Genomic DNA, 18,463 nt, shown 5'->3' on the forward strand with positions numbered 1-18,463 from the left:
GACTTCTCTAGGAAAAACAATTCCACGTGTAAGTGCTTGCAATGTGTTTTCACAGAATTTTTTTCAGTTGCTCTTCCTCGTAGTTACTACATCTGTATTTCTTTAATCCATATTTCAATATATTTTTATGACTATTAACTGTTCAGTTCACAGCAATAATTTTTAAAATACATTTCTGAATGAATTTAAATGGTATTTAGGACACCAGCAGCTTTTTTTTCTTACATACGGTGAAAGAGAACATGTAGATATCTTATAAAAATATCTTTAATGTGTCAAAAAGTAAAAAAACAAAACTAAAGAAATAAATTAAAAACGCATCATAGTGCATATCATGACCAAGTAATAAAGCAATGCAACAGACACTAAGAAAAAAACAAAACACAGATAGAGTCAGAGAGTTGCTCTTATGTTTGTTTCTGCTTGGTGCAAACACTCCTGGATCATTCCCAGAAAAAGATGCAAATGTTTCATGTTTTTCATGCAGATGAACAAAAGAAAAAAAACACAGATTGAGAGAGCTATCATATATCTACAACAGAATCAAAGGATGAATATGCATGCTTTGGATACTGCATATCTTTAGGATTATCAACAAAAAGTTTCCATTTTCATCACACTCTCATTGAAATGAAAGATTAACCAGTTCAATTTACCTAATGAACTACCAATACATCATAAATGCAAGTATTCACATCACTGTCTCCCATATTTTATGTATAAAATGTCTTCCATGGCTTAAACATGTACACACAAACTCAGTCCATCTCCCCACGCTTTGGTCTCGTGTCACTGCAGCTCGTCATCACTGTCGTCCACTTGCTGAATGATGAGGTCCGTCCCCGAGTCTTCAGCCAGGTCATCCTCATCGTTAACCATCCAGCTCCTTTTGGTGTCCCCTTCCTCCTCCCCATCTACGCCTAGCAACAGGGCCGGTTCCCCATTGGGACCTTCTAGACTGTCTACAGGGATATCATCACAGCCGACTTCCTGGATACAGGCGGTGCACATGCGATAGCGTCGTGTGCCTTCACACACCACATGCCCAGTCTCTTCTGTCACCTGACACTTACACTTCCTGCACACCAGCTTCCTGGCTTGATGGATCTGTGGTGACGGAAATAGAATAAGATGTCATGGAAACATATCAAATATTAATATTAATTTACTTGTTGCCGCTTATGCATGTAAGGAAGCATCAATTAAAACATCCTGTTTATGAATGGACATACTGTTTCAAAGTGGCTGCGGAGATGCTCCAGGCGTGTAAAGCGCTTATTGCAGGCCTGACATGGATACGGTCTCTCCCCGGTGTGACAGCGTAGGTGGCGCTTCAGGTCTGCCTTCCTCTTTACCGTATGTGTACAAAAGGGACATTTGAAGCGCATAACTGGGTTTGAATCTACAAAGAGGAAAGAAAACATTTCAGAGTTTTAGCTTTTCTGTTAAACCGAGTTAGCTTTTGACTGCACATGGAGCTTTGCTCTGAAGATTTAACTACACACCTTTATTAAAGTGTCCAATAACACCCACAATCGGTGGTAAAGTGGCATAAAGCTCTTCTGCTTTTTCAGCTTTTTGTGTTCTCGCCTCCATAATGTCCAGGTCTTCACCCTGGCTGGGGTGAGTGCTGTTGGGTGCTCTCCTTTTGGTTCCTCCTTTTACACGACGACGGTCTGATCCGGGTAATGTGTACAGAGGATCCTGAGGGTCCTGCAAGTCATCTGTCTCTGCATTTAACTCATTAGCAGGGCTGCTAGGATTTGTCTTCAGGGCTGATACAGATACTTCCTGGTCTGGGTCCTTCCCCATGAAGCCAGACTGGGATCTGGAGCTGTCACGAGTCCAGAGTGCAGGCGGCGGGCTGACAGAACAGGGGCCTTGCTGCTGCTGTTGGTCTGTGGACTCTTCTCCAGCTCCACTAGTAAAGCTACAGGTCTCAGACAAACTGAGGCAGCGGTCGCTGTCTTCCTCTTTCACACTGATGTCCAAGGAGGATTTTATAAAATTCTTGCAGTAGTTGATGACATTGTTCATTTGCAAATAGCTAGCTGCAGACATGACCTCAATCACATTGTGACTGGAGAGGTCCAGCTGGCCAGAATAGATGAAATCAAGGATGACAGTGAAAGTCTCTGGGCTGAAGACGTCGAAGGTGGCATTGACAGTGTCAGGCAACCCTTCAGGCCCCTGGGATAGCAGCATGCGAAAGTAGCCGCTGCTAGCAAACAAGACATTGCGGTGGGCCCTGAAGAGCTGGCCCTCTACCAGCACATTGCAGTCACAGAAAAGCTCCTGGCGGCGCTGCTGGTTGAGCTGCTTCAGTAGATTGCTCTGATGAGACACTGTTATGTCAGCCGTGTTAAACCACCTCTGAGGCTGCCTGCAGGAGACAACAAAACAGTTTTCTGAATGCTGTAAATGCAGCATAAACACACTTCATATGCAAGAAAAAAACCAAAATCATCTTCATCTTGCAATCCCAGATCATTAAGCTGTGCTTTTGTATTTGTGGTTATTTAAAAAAGAAAAACACTCTTTTCTAAAGATCAACACATCAGGATATAATGGTTTAAAATAAAATGTACTCTTTACATATTTTAAAGTTGGGTAGGTATGATCTCAGAACAAAGCCAAAATGCACAAAATGTGTCAAAAGTTGACAAAACCGATTGATTCCATAGTTTGTAGAAATATCTTCAAGAACAATAACTTGTAAAAAAAAAACAAAAAAAAACCTGTATAATGTAATGTAATGTTATACTGTATAATGTTAATTTCTCATTCAGTGTGGAGGAATTTTGGCCCTCTCCCTCCTCCCCTTACTGAGGTATGCATCATTTGTTTATGCAAAGCTCTTCGGGTCTCACCACATCATTTCAATCAGGTTGTGGTCTAGACTTTGACTGCACCATTGCAGCACCAGGATTCTTTTCTTTTGTATTCTGTTGTAAATTTGCTGCTGTGCTTTTCATGACTGTCTTGTTATATAAGCCACATTTCCAGTCAAGCTTTAACTTTCAGATAGACGGCGTCACAACAAAATGTAGAATACTTTGCTTAACAGAGGAGTTCATGGTTAACTTATTAAACTACAAGGTGTGTAGGTATTGTGGCAGCAAAATAGCTTAAAATCCCCATGCCTCCACCACCGTATTTGACATTTATCATGAGGTATTTATGCTGATATGTTGTTTTTTTCCCCAAACATAATTCTGTGTATAATGACTGAAACATCTCCACTTTGGGCTCATCTGTTCAAAGGGAAATATTCTAGGAGTCTTATGGTTTGTTTAGATGCAGTTTTATCAACCTAAGCTGAGCTGCTGAGGTCTTTTTAAGGAGAAGAGGCTTTCTCCTATAACCCTTCAAAGCAAACCGTGTAACTATACTGACATAAACTCTAACATCTAACATGCTACCTATATTTAATAAACAGCTCTTAGTATTTTTTCCCCCCCTTTTTTGTTTTATTTTTGCAGTTTCTCTGACTTGGAGGTGAATTTGCTAGAACATCTCACTCCCGTGAAAACAGGTAACTTCAATGAGTGTTCTCCATTTATTAATTCTTTCTCACTGCAGAATGATGGACTTTAAATAGTTTCAAAATACCCGCATAACAATTCCCGAATTAATGGACAGTAAGAACTACTTTCATAAGATCACTGCTGATGTCATTCCTCATATGCATTGTGCTAATGTCACCAGAATTCCCTAGACTAGTAAGCTATGAAGATCTTTGGACTTATAAAGGTGGTAATACTACCTGCTAATCTATTAATAAAATAAATTTGAGTAGCTGGACCTGGCTGCCTTAACAAACTTAATTCTAATGGGAATTACAATTATATTAGGCATCTTTTAATGTATTTTAGTCTCTTTTTTGTTTAATAACAATAATAATAATGGTAATGATAATTTACAAGCTATAATGTATGAACTGTTATTGTTCATCTAAGATTGTATTTACCTAATTTTAAGACCTGTCCAGGGCCAGGTGATTGTACATTATGCCCTGATAAGTAAAGTATCCGAACTAAATGACAGTATTTCTCACCAAAATGTATATCCAAACCTGGCAACTCAGCAGAAGTATGGTTGACAGACACAGACCAGATTTTATATAAATGACAGCACAGAAATGGGCCAAGAACACTCGACCACGTTTGGGCACATAGACTGACCCCAAATAAATAAATTAATAAGCAAACTAATCTGTAATATTCTTGAGTGGGTACTGAAAAATAAACAAAAACCAATATTAAGTCAAACTGACAGAACACAATTTACTTATTTGCATATAATAATGCCATTAAAACCTGCAAAGTTTAATGGTTCAGGCACCAAATGTTATCTGCAGGTCATTTTTATTATTCCGCCAATTATCACGTCTGTCTCCGCACTCCGGCGACGGCCCCGCCCACCTAACTTATTCTGCTCGCTGATTTGCCGCGCCAACCGTCAATCAAAGTATTCTTTTTAATAGGTTACACCCGACTCCGTTCAGAGAGCATCGGGTGACAAACCCTTAAATCGTCACTTTGTTTAGAGTTCAAAGCGCACAAGAAATCCCGGATGCATCAAACAAATCAGATTAATGTAGACAGAAGAGGACATGCCATTTTGCAGTTGGACATGCGGTCCAAAGAAAGAGAAAAAAAAAAAAAAAAGAAAAGAAAAAAAATGCTGCAACCCCATTTTGCAGAACAGTTCCCCTATTTTATGGTAACCCAATTTGCCATCATCATGTCAGCTCTGACGCAGACGCTTCGTTTTTTAACGAGCAATGCGATATTTTTCGGAGAAGCTCCGCAGCGCCCGACAACCCACGGTGCAACGCCCGCCCGCGACACTCCACACGGCTTTCCATGTCACTCTCAACCGAGTGGAATATCATAAGTGAGCCATTCGCCATAAATTCAGCCATCATTCGACCTAGAAAACGTAATGAGAGTGCTACAGTCCAGCGAGAGAAAAGCGGGTAGTGGCGCACCGGAGCAACCCAGTCTGTCCTGGAGCGACGCCCACTTCAGGCTCCAGCCACCACACAATAGACAAACAGACAAGCAAAAAACCTCCCGCAACTGAGCTGAAAAATAAATACATTCACACTGTACATCTGCCTGAGGACGTGACGCGCTAATACGCCCGTTTTCATGCTCAAGACCACCCCCCACTTCTCGCCGGAGGTCCGGAGCGCAGCGAGCAGCGGGGAGGATTTGCCTGCTGCCCACACCGAGCGACTCTTTCTCAGGCGAGAGGTGTCGGCAAGACCCGCTTACGCCCCACTCCCTAATACCCACGACAAAAACCATCGATACTCACTGGTGACTCGATTCACCCGGTGCCCGATAAAGCCTACTCGCCCCCAAGTCTGCCACCATATCCATTTTAATTTTGTTTTTGCCTTTTCACCCCTCTGCTGTGTTTTTTTTTTTTCTCTCCCTCGACCAGGGTCCACAGTCAGGCACTTCCTGCTCAGCCCTAAAGACCGAAACCCGGTCAGAGCGACTGGAGCTCTGTGCTGACGTGGGTGTTTATTAACTGGGTGCCCGAGGGTTCAAGGAGCCATTTAAAGCCCCAGTGCCCCCTTAAATGAACACGAATACCTCACTGCAAGTTTAACAACATTTACACAGCATTTCTGCAGGGATTTATGATAGACTGATCTGATACTAGTATACAGGTAGAATTTATGAGTTTATTGTAATATAGCAAAATGGACTTGTCATTTTTAATATTTCTCAACCTCCTCATATTTACAAAAGTACATCCCTACAAGAATATTATATCAAAGCAACTCAGCATGAACGAAATGACAAAACAAATCATCTGAAAATGTAAGAAAATTAATTTATTCTGTCATTGTTATGGCTTACAAATGAAAAATTTTATAAAGAAAACATCCCATGTTGAAGCTGAAATAATGCACAAACATTGAAAGATTATTGTTTTTGTTGTTAATCAAAAAACAACTAAACAATAATAAAGAAGATTTCATTAAACATAAAAAGATCGTAGTCTAAGTTGAGGCCTTTGAATGAAAAACCATGACGGGAAAAGAAAAATGGAGGAAATTGAAGGTTTGAAATCAGCAACAAATAGCTGTTGTATCAAGAGGGGGTGCCGTTGCAAAATCCTGTCGGGTTCATGGACTGCCAGCGCCACAGATCCTCACCTACATAGAAAGACATGCAAAATGATAACTGTATTATCAGGGGACATACCAGCAGTTCCGTGTTATACAACAAATATCATGTATGGCTCTGGAAGTGGTTCATCAGGTTGTGCAACATGATTGTGCTTACACATTTTCTCCAAGTCAAACTGAGCCTTCCAGCCCAGCTCCTTCTCTGCTAGTTGAGGGTCAGCATAGCAGGATGCTACGTCTCCTCCTCTGCGGGGGGCAATCTTGTATGGGATCTATGCAGAAGAAACTATATGTTCACTATAAAATCATAGATACAACATTGTTTCACTTTGTTAAATTTAAATGCAATTTTCATCTTAAATTCCGTGGATAAAGACAGAATCATGGCAGACATGTCTACAAATCAATTGGGACTCTTGATGTGCACATGGTTCGATTCATAGTGCAATTTAGGTCAGACAGACTGAAGCCTTCTACCCTTTCAGTGAGGCCTTGTAAAGGTGTGGAAATTGCCGATTCTCCTGCAGAGTCTCTCCAGCATGTTAATCTTCTGCTTTTGTCTCTTTCTTTTTTATTTTTGGGGAAAATCGCTGCAGAAATGTTTTCAGACTACATGCATTTGGAATCAGAGGTACCCAAGCAGATTGATGCAAAAGTGACTATACACAAGCCATTATGCCAGAGCAGACGTGAAATCCACAAAATTCAGCTTCACAGTTGTCGCAAACTGCTCACAATTTACATTTAAGCAGGACAACAAATGAGCCCCTTTGGCTTTACCTCTCTCCCCGATGCTTTTTCCATCGCTTTCACCATTTGGAGCACAGAGTAGCCTCTTCCTGTTCCCAGGTTGTAAACCTGCATGAACAAAAAGAACGTTGCAAAGATACGGCACCAATAAATACACCAAGTTTCCAGAAATAGTCATGAAACAACTCCTTTCCAAATAGTTTTTCTGTTTTTATTTTCTCCAAAATGTACCTTGCACCCAAAGTCATCTTGCAGCTGTTTCAGAGCTGCTATGTGTCCCTTTGCCAGATCTACAACATGGATATAGTCACGCACACCTGGAAAGAGAAGGAAAGCCTTGTTTCTCAATAATTCTGACTATTATAGTTATATTCAGGAAGAAGTTCAAATCCATTACCTGTGCCATCAACCGTTTTATAGTCATTTCCAAATACATTGAGACACTTTCTCCTTCCAATAGCAACCTGCGAGGAATAAAAACTAAAGTTACAGATTTGAAGAGTTTACACAGTCCAAGTGTTGCTGCTTATTTGGAGTACCTGGGCAACATATGGCAGCAGGTTGTTGGGAATACCCTGAGGGTCCTCGCCAATCAGACCAGAGCAATGAGCTCCAATAGGGTTGAAGTAACGCAGCAGCACTGCATTCCAGCCCTGTTTACACAGAACCAACAATGAGCCATCCTGAACAGTGCAAGTACGTCCATCTCTGAATATCTTTCGCAAGTGTGATCAGCACCTTTTCAGCTTTACAGTGGTCCTTGATCATCTCTTCAATGAAGTATTTGGTCTTGCCATAGGGGTTGGTGCAGCCTCCCACTGGGTGCTGCTCGTCTATGGGGAGATACTGAGGGTCTCCATATACTGTGGCTGAACTGCTGAAGACCAGATTGTGCACTCCATGAGCCTGCATTACCTGAGACACATGCAGTTGCACACAAATACGGCACACGCGTACAGTCAGCAGGCCGGCAAGACAGCAGTCCACAGCACAAACACATACACATTAAGACTGAGCATAAAAGCTTGAACAACACACAGAATGAGCTCCAACTATGAAACACATTCCTGGGTTTTGGTGTTAGAACTTGTCAAGTCAATTTCAAATGAACACCTGCTACGGTTCACTCAGCAAACAAAAGTAAAAGTTAGTTCAGAGAGAAATCACACATGACGTGCAGCTCGAATGGAAGAAATGGATGACAGACACGTGAGGTAAACCGACCTCAAGTAAGTTCATGGAGGCGGTGAGGTTGACTCGATAGTAGCGTAACGGCTGTTCCACGGACTCGCCGACTGCCTTCAGGCCAGCAAAGTGCATCACAGCACTGAAGGAATGCTGTAAAGCAGAGATAAAGTGATACTTGTGGGATAGACATGAGCCAAACAAGCATATAAATACATCATCTACTTATTTTGAACTATTTGAGATTATTATTTTTTTTTAAACTATCATTATTTAAAGCAGTGTTTCTCAAACTTTTTCGGCAGGGCCCCCCCTTTCATCAACAACAACAATGTCAAGCCCTGCCCCGCATCCCGTCATATGAACCAAAGAAACATACGAAGAAATGCGTCATTAGTCTCATGACTGTATTGTAGTTAAAACCATGTCAGTGTCAGTTTAATGATCCATTGTTCTGCTTTAGTGTGAAACGTTTTAAACCAGGAATCTCTTCAAACTTCTTCAGGTGAGCCAAATTTTTAATGCGATGGATGCTTCTTTAGTAAACCAACTCTGCTACATATGATAGTTTATTTTATGGTTTATTTCTAAAGAAACCTGCAGGATTTTCTTTGTATTCAGGATGAAAAGTCCACAAGTGGTGTTGTAACTTGTTTGGCTTCATACTTCAGAATATTAGAATACAATATTTTGACACATGCTAAAGACTGTGGTCTCTTCATGAACCATCATTGATTATTACTATTACCTGGCTTTTACCTGGTCAAGCAGCAGCAGATATGCTGCATCATATTCTCTTCTTTTTTTTTTTTAGTACTTGAAGTCTCTCTTGTTGATTTATCATCATTCATCATTGGTACTTTTACAAATTTGTCCATTGCCAAAACGCCCACGCTTTATTTAGCTTCGCTGCGCCCCCCTTGTGATAACCCTGGGCCCCCCAGTTTGGGAACCACTGATTTAGAGCAAAATGAATGAATGAAGGCCCTGCGATGGACTGGCGAGCTGTCCAGGGTGTACCCTGCCTGTCGCCCAAAGCCAGCTGGGATAGGCTCCAGCTTCCCCGCAACCCTGAATTGGAATAAGCGGTTTGGAAAATGAATGAATGAATGAATGAATGAAGCAGGTCAAAGTGTGAGTGAATTATCATTCTGTAAATATGTTCAGCTTGCAGAAACTAACCAACACTTTTTCTCATCTCATGTCAAAGACCAGTAAAAATCTGCTTTATTAGGTGAAGGAAAAATGGACATACACTGAAAAAAAAGCTTGAACTGTAAACATATTCAATGTAAACTTTGGCAAAAAAGTGGCACAACTTTGGTACCTGGTATTTTTGCCAGCTAAAATCAAAGTGATGTAATAAAACTCTCACCTTCTTGAAGAGTTTTTCCATGCCAGGTCGGTCTAGAAGGTCTAATTCATGAAACTCAATGTTTGTGTCCAAAAGCTTCTCTATTCTTCGGATGCTCTCTGCCACACCCCCCTCTCCTCCATTAAGAACATACAACACACACACAAACACAACAGAAGATCTTAGTATCATAGAGGGAAATGTTTGAAACTGGCTTTTTTTTTATTGTGTATACAGTTATTCATTAACATGCATTTGCTAGTGGAGTGGAGCTTACCTCGCACAGCGTTACTGAAGTTATCTACAACAACTGGCTGGTAGCCTGCTTCAATGAGCTCCACCACGCAGTGACTCCCAATGTAGCCCGCTCCACCTGTTACCAGCACCTTCTCCGCCATCCTCTGAGTCAGTCAAACACAACAATACAACAAATTCAATCAAAACTTTCTTCATTTTCATTCATTTCACTTCATTTTCACCCAGTTTGTACAGTGTGTCTCCAGATCTGGACACCTCTGAACACACCTGGAAGCTTTGTGAAAGGTGTGTGACTCACTTGTAATGTCCCACATCAGCAGGTTCAACCCTCACCCTGTCTAACCTCTTACAATAATCACAGTCTGACAGGAGACATGTCAGGAGTGGCTATTTTTACTTTTTGAGACAACAGAACTGAGTTCCCCCCCCCCCCTATTTGCTTACTTAATATTACCAAATAGTATTAATTATACATGGAAGTAGAATTTATTAGATACTGCACCTTTCGCTTGCTCACAATAACTTTCTCAGATTTGAAAGTATAATCCAGTTTATGTGTGAAATTAATGGGATAAACGAATTTTTGAATGTACATCATTTCTAATGAAGCCACTTTATCTTTGTCAGTCAGTTTAACTATGTACCCATAGGTTACATATACATTTATGACTAAATAACCACAAAACTGAGCTCTGGCAAAGATATTTATGTGGCAAACTAATAAAATGAGAGTAAACCTGACAGAATAATGGAGAGTGTCTGTAAAATACTTACTTATGTTCTTGGAAGAAATGATACGGTGGTTTCTGGAGAGTCTTGAAAAATCCGGTCTGTAAAATCAGAAAAAGTGTGTGTGTACAAAGCAAGACAGAAGGTTTACCTGTCGATTCATTTAGTGAAGACTTCTCTGCAGTTTTTCACTTCCTGGTAAACGTGGAGCGAAGTCAAGCTGGCGAGTACGCTGCAAGTTCCTGTACGTACACCGTCAAAATAAAAGCACGCAAAAAGTTTATTTCAAAATCCGACCTATTAAGTCAATTTTAGTTTTAAATTACACAAACTATAGTCACAAAAAGACAATTTAATGGCGTGTTATTAAAGTTTGAATTGTGTTTATTTAGGCGTAAATCTTTTTGTTGTTTTATTTTAAGAGGAAAAAGTTGATTTTCATTGTGCGTCATTGATAACTTTTCCATCTGAGCTACGTGTGTACAATAACGTACGATGACGTCAAAGAGCTGGCTAACGAAACCACGCCTTGGTCCGGTCACACAGGGAAGTGTGTGTGCTGAGTATCCACCTCTGTGTACCCTATCTAATGGGAGAAAAAAAAATGCCACGTTGAGGTCTTGCTCACCAGCACTGCCATTAGTAAATGAAACTGACAGCACATAAAGTTTATTTGTTCTGTTTTATAAAAGTAGATCCACCTACTTTTCTCATCTACTATTTTTAAGATGACTTATTTGTGTAAGATCTTTTGCAAAGTTATTGTGCAATGTACAATGGGAAAACAAACAGTCTGATATTAAAGCTGAGCGAGAGCTTTACGACATCCTCTTTTAAATGTATGACTAACAAAAAAGAAAAATAAAAGTCACTTCTTCTTATGGGGATTTTTTTTGTCTATTCTTTCTGCTTAGATAATCCTGGACCACTAGGAATGTATTGCTCTCTAAAGGTAACACACTGATATATTAGACACATTCCTGGGGCTGTTATTGCCCTTCAGTGTCAAATGGCTGAAATAAAAAGCATTTTATAACTTTGTTTTGTGCTCCAGCTCAGAGCAACATACAACAGTTGCATTTTGCTTCACAGCACCGTGTCTCATGCAATCAATTGGATATCAATACACTGGCTGTTATTGATGCGCAGCATTGCTAAATCAGGAAAGACACCCAAGAGGACATTATCAGAGCAAGAGCTAAGAGTTAAAAATAGAAGAAGACAGTTCACATCTCTAGAATTTGAAAAAGTTACTTGCAATGCAGTCACTGCTGCATCTGAGGCCACCAGCAAATGAAAACATAAATATGTCTCAAAGAATTTTGTCCACTGATGGCCACCATCCAGTCACAACCCTGCCTGGCATCTGAGATAATTTGTCTTTACCACTAGATATCAGTCAACTCATTCTTACGCTCTGTAGTTGAAGACGGTTACAGTTCTCTTGCCCCTTTTCATCAAATTAAATATGATTGCCTCTATGTTGCTGCCATTAAAGTTAAATCCACTGCATCAAATGGATAATTGATTATGTGCGACCAAAGGGGTGTTTTTTCATTTAGTATATTGAAATTACTCAGCTGTATTTGGTTTTAACACACACTTTTTCAGTCAAAAGTTTTATTTTACCTTACTTGTTAGAAGGACCCATTTACATAATACATCAATCAAGTAAAAATGTGAATTAGCAAATATTTTATACTGAATTTAATCTTGAGGTCATTGAAAAAGTTTTCTTTAGATGACTCTTCTATGAAAGACTCAAGTAGACATTTCTGTTAATGGTTATTTATTTTCAGTACTTTATGGGCATCATTTATTAACATGTTCAGAGTATTAGACATCTTCTTAATGAAACTGACAGATTATGATAAGTAACTCAGAATATTTAAAAAACTTTAAATTGCATACTAATGACTTTGCTATATATGACTGTCAATAAACCATCAAGAGCACACAGATATATATGTTTTATTGCACTGATATTAATACATAAATGTTTATACAGAATCTTCACTTTTTTTTACTCTATTATTCTCTCAGCCTTTATTCTCAGTGCTTATCCAGTCTGTTTTGTTGTGGCCATAAAATGTATTGTAATGTCGTTCTACAGTGCATATATGATGTTATAGTTGAATGACCATGAAGGAATCTAAATCTGAAGAAGCTTCTGCAAAGCTACAGTGTCTTGAGGTGCTCTGAAATGTTCCACAACCAAATTAATGTAATTATTTATCTTAAATTAGAGGTAGTAATTATAATTTACAAAATGTAATTCTTTGGGGATTAGTTCATATTTCAAGGTTTTGCACTCAGCTTGACAATAAATATTATACACATAGATCATACAGTATCAGCAGAATATTCCTAATTCTGAGGCAACATCATCACATCTAATATCTACATTTGCTTCGTTTCTGATAATGTGTATTTACTGTGTATTTATAACTACTTAATGTCTACAACATTAAAAGGCAGAATTCTGTCGACTGAGGAGGATTTTTCTATGTGGCCTGTCATTTCTGAAGCCTGTATGCCAGTCCTGCCCAACACACAGACACATGGCACTTGAATAAAGGCAGCAGGGTCAAGAGGAAAGCTACATTAAAGTGAATAGATGCCTGAGAGATGAAGTTTGTTTCCACCCTTTACTGAAAATGACGTTTCTTTGTTAGTGAAGAATGTGGAATGGATGAAAACATCTTAAGAGGGAAAACAACATAGCAATATAATTCAGCAGGGGAACAGAAAGCAATCCAAGCTCTGAGAAGAGGACGGATGAGATGGACCTGAAAGAAGTATTTAAAACTAGGAGCAGAAACAACAAAATGAACAAGCAAACAAACAGGACCGCCTAAGCTCTTATTAAGGAAATGAATCCCAGAGGGAAATTGCAATGTTTTTTGTTTGTTTGTTAGTTTTTTTTTTTTCAGGAACGATGACAATAATAATTATTTTGAAGAAACCAACTTGTTCTGGAGGGTGGTGCCTGCTGGCAGGAATGATTGCCTGTATCTTCATGTCTCGAGGGAACCTGGAGAACATTTCTCACTGCACACACTTGGTTGTTTCTTCACTGTGTCGTGTAGAGCAGGGATCCTCAGTCCTGGTCCTCAAGGCCCAGTGACAGTGTCCTGCAGGTTTTCCAAGTTTCCCTGCTGAAACACACAAGACTCAGACAAGCTCTACATGCATCTGCTAAACACACATTGATTTGAATCAAGTGTGTTGCACCCAGGAACGCTTGGAAAACCTGCAGGACACCGGTCCTTGAGAACCTGGACTGAGGATCCCTGGTGTAGAGTGTGTGAGGAACCTTTGACTATTTTCAGCAGCTTCTGTAGCGTTGTTTTTTAGGACAGTAAGCTCCAGTGACTCCAGACTTTTCCCCACCGCAGAGCCAGCCTTCTTGATCGGTTTGTTAAGCTTTTTTAAGTCCCTGGCTCTGATGCCCCAGCAGATGGCTGTAAAGCTGATTGCATTTTCCACAACAGACTTATAGAGAAGATATATAACATCTCGGTTCAGACAATGAATGATCTCAGCTCTATGAAGAAGTAAATTCTGTTATGCCCCTTCTTGTAGAAGCTTCTGCGTTGAATTTCTACTAATTGTCTTTTGTCAAGCTGAACTCCAAGATGCTTTTATTCCTCCACTATCTCCAAGGATGTAAACTGTGTTTTGCGTACTTCCTAAAATCATCAAACATGTGTTTTTGCTTTGTTTGGGATGATACACAAATGTCCAGATTATATCTAAAAGTCTGTTGTATAAGTTTACAACTTTCCTGTTGTGTGTCACCTTTATGTTTCCCTATAAAAGCAGATATTCTTGCTTAGTGGTGGTCCATCTATTTATCCATCCATCAATTATCTCCACTTTGTATACTTCAAGGTTGCCATTGGGTGAGAGGCAGGGTGTGTTTTGCATGGGTTACCAGTCCATCACAGAGTTGAAACAGAAACAAACATCCAAACACACTCACTTGGGCTCAATTTCTAATTTCAAACCAACCTCATATACACGTTTCATGGAATGTGGGAGAAAGCTGGAGTACGAGGAGAAATTTTCATGCTAGCAGGCACATTTGGGCCTTATCTGAGCTACTTTTAGCTCAGTTGTGGCACTGGTAAGTGTTGAATGGGGCAGATATGGAACAGATGTCAGTTGCTGGCCTGAACATAGGTTACAATGAGAGACTTGTGGACCACATCCGGTCTATATGGCAATTTCTTTGTGGCCCACTTGTGGTGGTCATGTGGATGATTTTTTGACACTCGCAAGAAGTCAACACTGTAAGTCGTGGCCAGATATGAACTGAACCAAACTACAGATATCTGCCATGTTTGATCCAAAGAGCTGTGTACCCAGTGATAGCATCTTATGATGTATATTACTTTTAACTAGAGGATTAATGAATTACAAAGAATTACTCGTGTTTTTATGGAGATCTGGGTGTAAAGCAAAAGCTAGAAGGTCTGTGAAGAGTCTAACTGACCATGTCGTTGGTCCTGAAGAGCCAGAACCCCTGAGATAATGTGTCTCGAGTCAAAAGACTAAACATTGCAGATTATGTCCTTGAAAATGTGTAATATACACACAAGTGACTTGTGTGTTTAGAAATACTTCCAGATAAATATGTTGAATATGGGCTTAATGTTTGAATTTTATTTTATTTTATTTATTTGAAAATCAGAGAAAGGCTAGCAGAATGACAAATCTGTAACTCCTGTTTTAAGAGACTGAAAGTAAGAAGATAATTAATTAAAAGCTCTTTCATTGATCGCGGTGGGGATAGTCCTTCTCAAAGTCAGCTAGTAAAATGCTGGAATTATTTTCAAGAGGTGTGTTTAAATCTCGACACAGTTGTTATGAACCTGTAACAAGCAGTCAACAGAACTCTCATTGCAAATGATACAGACCAGCTTTAGAGTATGAAACAAACTAATCCATCTTAGAGGTAGCTGGAACCTCTGGAGCAGGGGTGTCAAACTCCAGTCCTCGAGGGCCAGTATCCGGCAGGTTTTTGTTGTTTCCCTCCATCAACACAGCTGATTTGAATCAAGTGCATTCAGCGGCTTCATGTCAACCTGTTTTTAGGTTTTGGTCAGGTGTGTTAGAACATGGAGACAACAAAAACCTTCAGGATACCGACCCTCGAGGACTGGAGTTCGACACCTGTGCTCTGGAGTGTACAAGTCATCAGGTTGGTACATTCTGAAAAGGGAGCGCTTCAGTCCCCCCACCCTTCCAAAAAAGAAAAATCCTGGATATTTGTAGTAGATATTTGTAGAAGAAAACCGTGGTATATGATAGTCGGATCCTTTTTGTGGTACAGAATCCCCCTCAGTACATCAAACTACTTGAGGACAACTTCTAATTCATTCAGGTTTACATTCAAGGGGAGATTGCATAAGAACTGATAAAACATTAGTTTGTTTGTGATCTTTGAGTTCATAAAGGCAGAAAAAAAACATTTTAATTACAAAAAAGTTATATATAACTTAATAATAATTTAAAAAGCAAGATTAGTTCTACAAACTTCTTTTTTTTTTTTTTTTTTTTTTTTTTAGCTGTAAGAGAATGACAAGAAGGAAACGGCAGAGCAGAAGCCTCTGGTATCTTCAGTAAAACACTCAGAAGCAGTGTGTTAACAAGGACATGCATGACTTCCTGCGTCACTGGGTCACTGGCATGACAACGTGACTAGACTGAACCACCGGATTATTTTTGAGTAAATATGGAAATTATTGTCTTATACGATCAATGAAAAGCTGACTTGGCATTTACAATAACCCAAAACATACTATGTAAGCAACCAGGAGTTGTTTTGTTGGATTGTTTTATGGTAATATAGTCGAGTCAGTTACCTTCTTTCAACCTGACTGAACTGCAACATGGCTGCATATCCTGCAGTAAAGGCTTCACAAAGCATCACAAGCAGATAAGCATAGATTCAGATTTCAGGCTTTCATTGTCTACAAAGGATTATTCAACATTTAGGAATATCAGCGGTGTAATAATTGTATTAACTCACCCATTGAGATCTGGGACTGTGAAGAAGAGGTTTCAATTGGAGATTTCAACAAACATATGTTTTTTATTTCTAAAATCTTATTGGAAGATAATAATAATGCATCTGAGGCTTCTATTTATTTTTATTTCTTTTAAAATGTGTTCAATAAACAGCTACAAAATGTCCAGATATCTGAAGATCTGTTTATACTTCTTAACTTTCTGCCAATTAAAGTTTATAATAAGTCCACAAATGCTGACTTGTTTTTAAAACCAATCAAGAACCACGATTTAGAAAAACACCAACCAAAGGTAGAAGTCACCCCTAAAATAAGCCTCTATCATTTCCACCTGCTGTTACCACTCCACCCAGAAAACACAGAGCATGGTACATTTCTTCTCTAAGAGAGGACAAAAAAAAGGAGAGATGGATGGAGTGAAAGAGGGTGTGACCATCAGCAGGGTCTCAGTCTGATTCTCTTCATCTCTCTGCACCTGAGTGCCAGTTAATCCCCCCCTCATCCCTCGGACTCCCAGCTGGATACAGCAGCTCCTTCTGAATGGCAGCTTGCATTAGCGCTGAGGAACTTTCCCCTGCTGTCTGTTAGTAAAAGCTGATTGGAGATTACAGGCCTACTGCAAAAACACAGCCCTCCATCTCATCTCAAATCACCCCACTCCCCTTTAACTCTCCTTCCTCTCTTCATTTCTTTATCTTCTTAATCCAGCTCTAGTCCTTTTCAAAGTCATCAACTTTCGCCTGCGTTTTGACTCCCGTTTTTTGGCTCCTCCTTGACAGCTGAATGACAAGAAAGATGAAGATGAGCAAGAAGGGGAAGAGAAAACAAACTTCCCCTCCTGAATGGAGCCAGAACGATGTCATGGGGGCATTTGTCCTCCTGGTGTGGAGGCTTCCCTTCCTCTGCTAATTACCTTGTACAAACTCGAATCTGATATGGCGGATATGAGGCCCAAATACAATTATTGTGGGCTAACAAAGAGATATTGAGATTCAGGGAATGAGGGAGAGACCACAAAAGTGAGATGGAAGGAGAGGCACATGCACGGCCATGCATGCACGCACACACGCTTGCATACCCACCCACACATACAAACACAACCACTTGTCCTTCCCCTCCATTCCCTCAGATAGGCTAATGTTATTACTGGGGTAATTATCCTCATTAGTGCCAGCAGCTGTAGAGAACCCATTGCTTTCTGCTCAAACTCCACCCCAAACCTTTCTGTCTTCACAAACCTCTTTGTATTCTCTAGATCTTATTTAGAGGCTTTGTCTTTGCATCCCAGTTGCAAAAATAGAGCCAGTCAAATATCTAATAAAGCAGAATCACCCCTGGCTCCAAACCTGTTAGAGCTTGTTTTCTATAGATCGGGGTGTGTAATGTGCACTGTTTGGCAGCATTGCTCCATTTGAGAGCTGCTCCACAGGACCAGACACGAATCAAAGATTAGAAAAATAGCTGAAGTGAGAAACATTTAGAAAATAATTGATAATATTTAAGAGTAAAATAGTGATGCAAAGTTGATGAACAATTTAAAGAATTGTATTTTCTCTGCCCGTTTTAGATGTTCAGTACAGCACAAGGTGGCACTGTTTAGCCAAATAAGCACTCCAGCAGTCCTCTGACCTCCACTTGGACATGGCTCCGTCCTCTCATCTATCTCATGTTTTCCAGCTTTACAAGCCATTCTTCTCAACAGAAAATTAGCTGTCATCGTCCTTCCTCCTTGCATATAATGACACTTTCTAAATGGGATATCCAGCAAAATGGGAAATAATAGTGTTTGCATGACTAAAGATTTGATTGCAGTTCATGTGAGAGGACCCTGAAAATAAACTCCCTTCTTGCATTTCAACTTTACACCCAGTCTGAATCTTGATACAGAAATTATGAGATCAACAACTGAAGCAGGCAGCTTTATGCACAGTGTTCCTCCCTCTCTGTGAGATTGCCTTTTGTTTTATTGCCAGGGGCTGGTGCGGACAGTGGGTAACCTGT

The 18,463-nt window shown here is 40.0% G+C and overlaps 2 protein-coding genes across 3 annotated transcripts; both read right to left on the minus strand.

Moving 5' to 3' along the window:
• Positions 1-709: 709 nt before the first annotated feature.
• Positions 710-5,405, minus strand: zbtb8a (zinc finger and BTB domain containing 8A). Its single transcript, XM_079261533.1, has 4 exons — positions 5,326-5,405; positions 1,506-2,383; positions 1,233-1,402; positions 710-1,107 (listed from the first exon to the last, which is right to left on the minus strand). Exons 1-4 carry the CDS (start codon positions 5,388-5,390, stop codon positions 790-792), a joined length of 1,431 nt encoding a protein of 476 aa, XP_079117659.1. The 5' UTR covers positions 5,391-5,405; the 3' UTR covers positions 710-789.
• Positions 5,406-6,019: 614 nt separating this feature from the next.
• Positions 6,020-10,608, minus strand: gale (UDP-galactose-4-epimerase). Of its 2 annotated transcripts, none has more exons than XM_079262405.1 (11): positions 10,473-10,608; positions 9,718-9,841; positions 9,462-9,574; positions 8,126-8,239; positions 7,640-7,816; positions 7,441-7,554; positions 7,299-7,365; positions 7,133-7,218; positions 6,932-7,009; positions 6,309-6,423; positions 6,020-6,178 (listed from the first exon to the last, which is right to left on the minus strand). In XM_079262405.1, exons 2-11 carry the CDS (start codon positions 9,836-9,838, stop codon positions 6,114-6,116), a joined length of 1,050 nt encoding a protein of 349 aa, XP_079118531.1. In that variant the 5' UTR covers positions 9,839-9,841; positions 10,473-10,608; the 3' UTR covers positions 6,020-6,113. The 2 variants fall into 2 exon arrangements, with proteins under 2 accessions (XP_079118531.1, XP_079118530.1); XM_079262404.1 differs by having other exon boundaries at positions 9,462-9,577.
• Positions 10,609-18,463: the final 7,855 nt, after the last annotated feature.

This window comes from Telmatherina bonti, assembly GCF_933228915.1.
Source record: "Telmatherina bonti genome assembly, chromosome: 22".
In the NCBI taxonomy this organism is placed as follows: Eukaryota; Metazoa; Chordata; class Actinopteri; order Atheriniformes; family Telmatherinidae; genus Telmatherina; species Telmatherina bonti.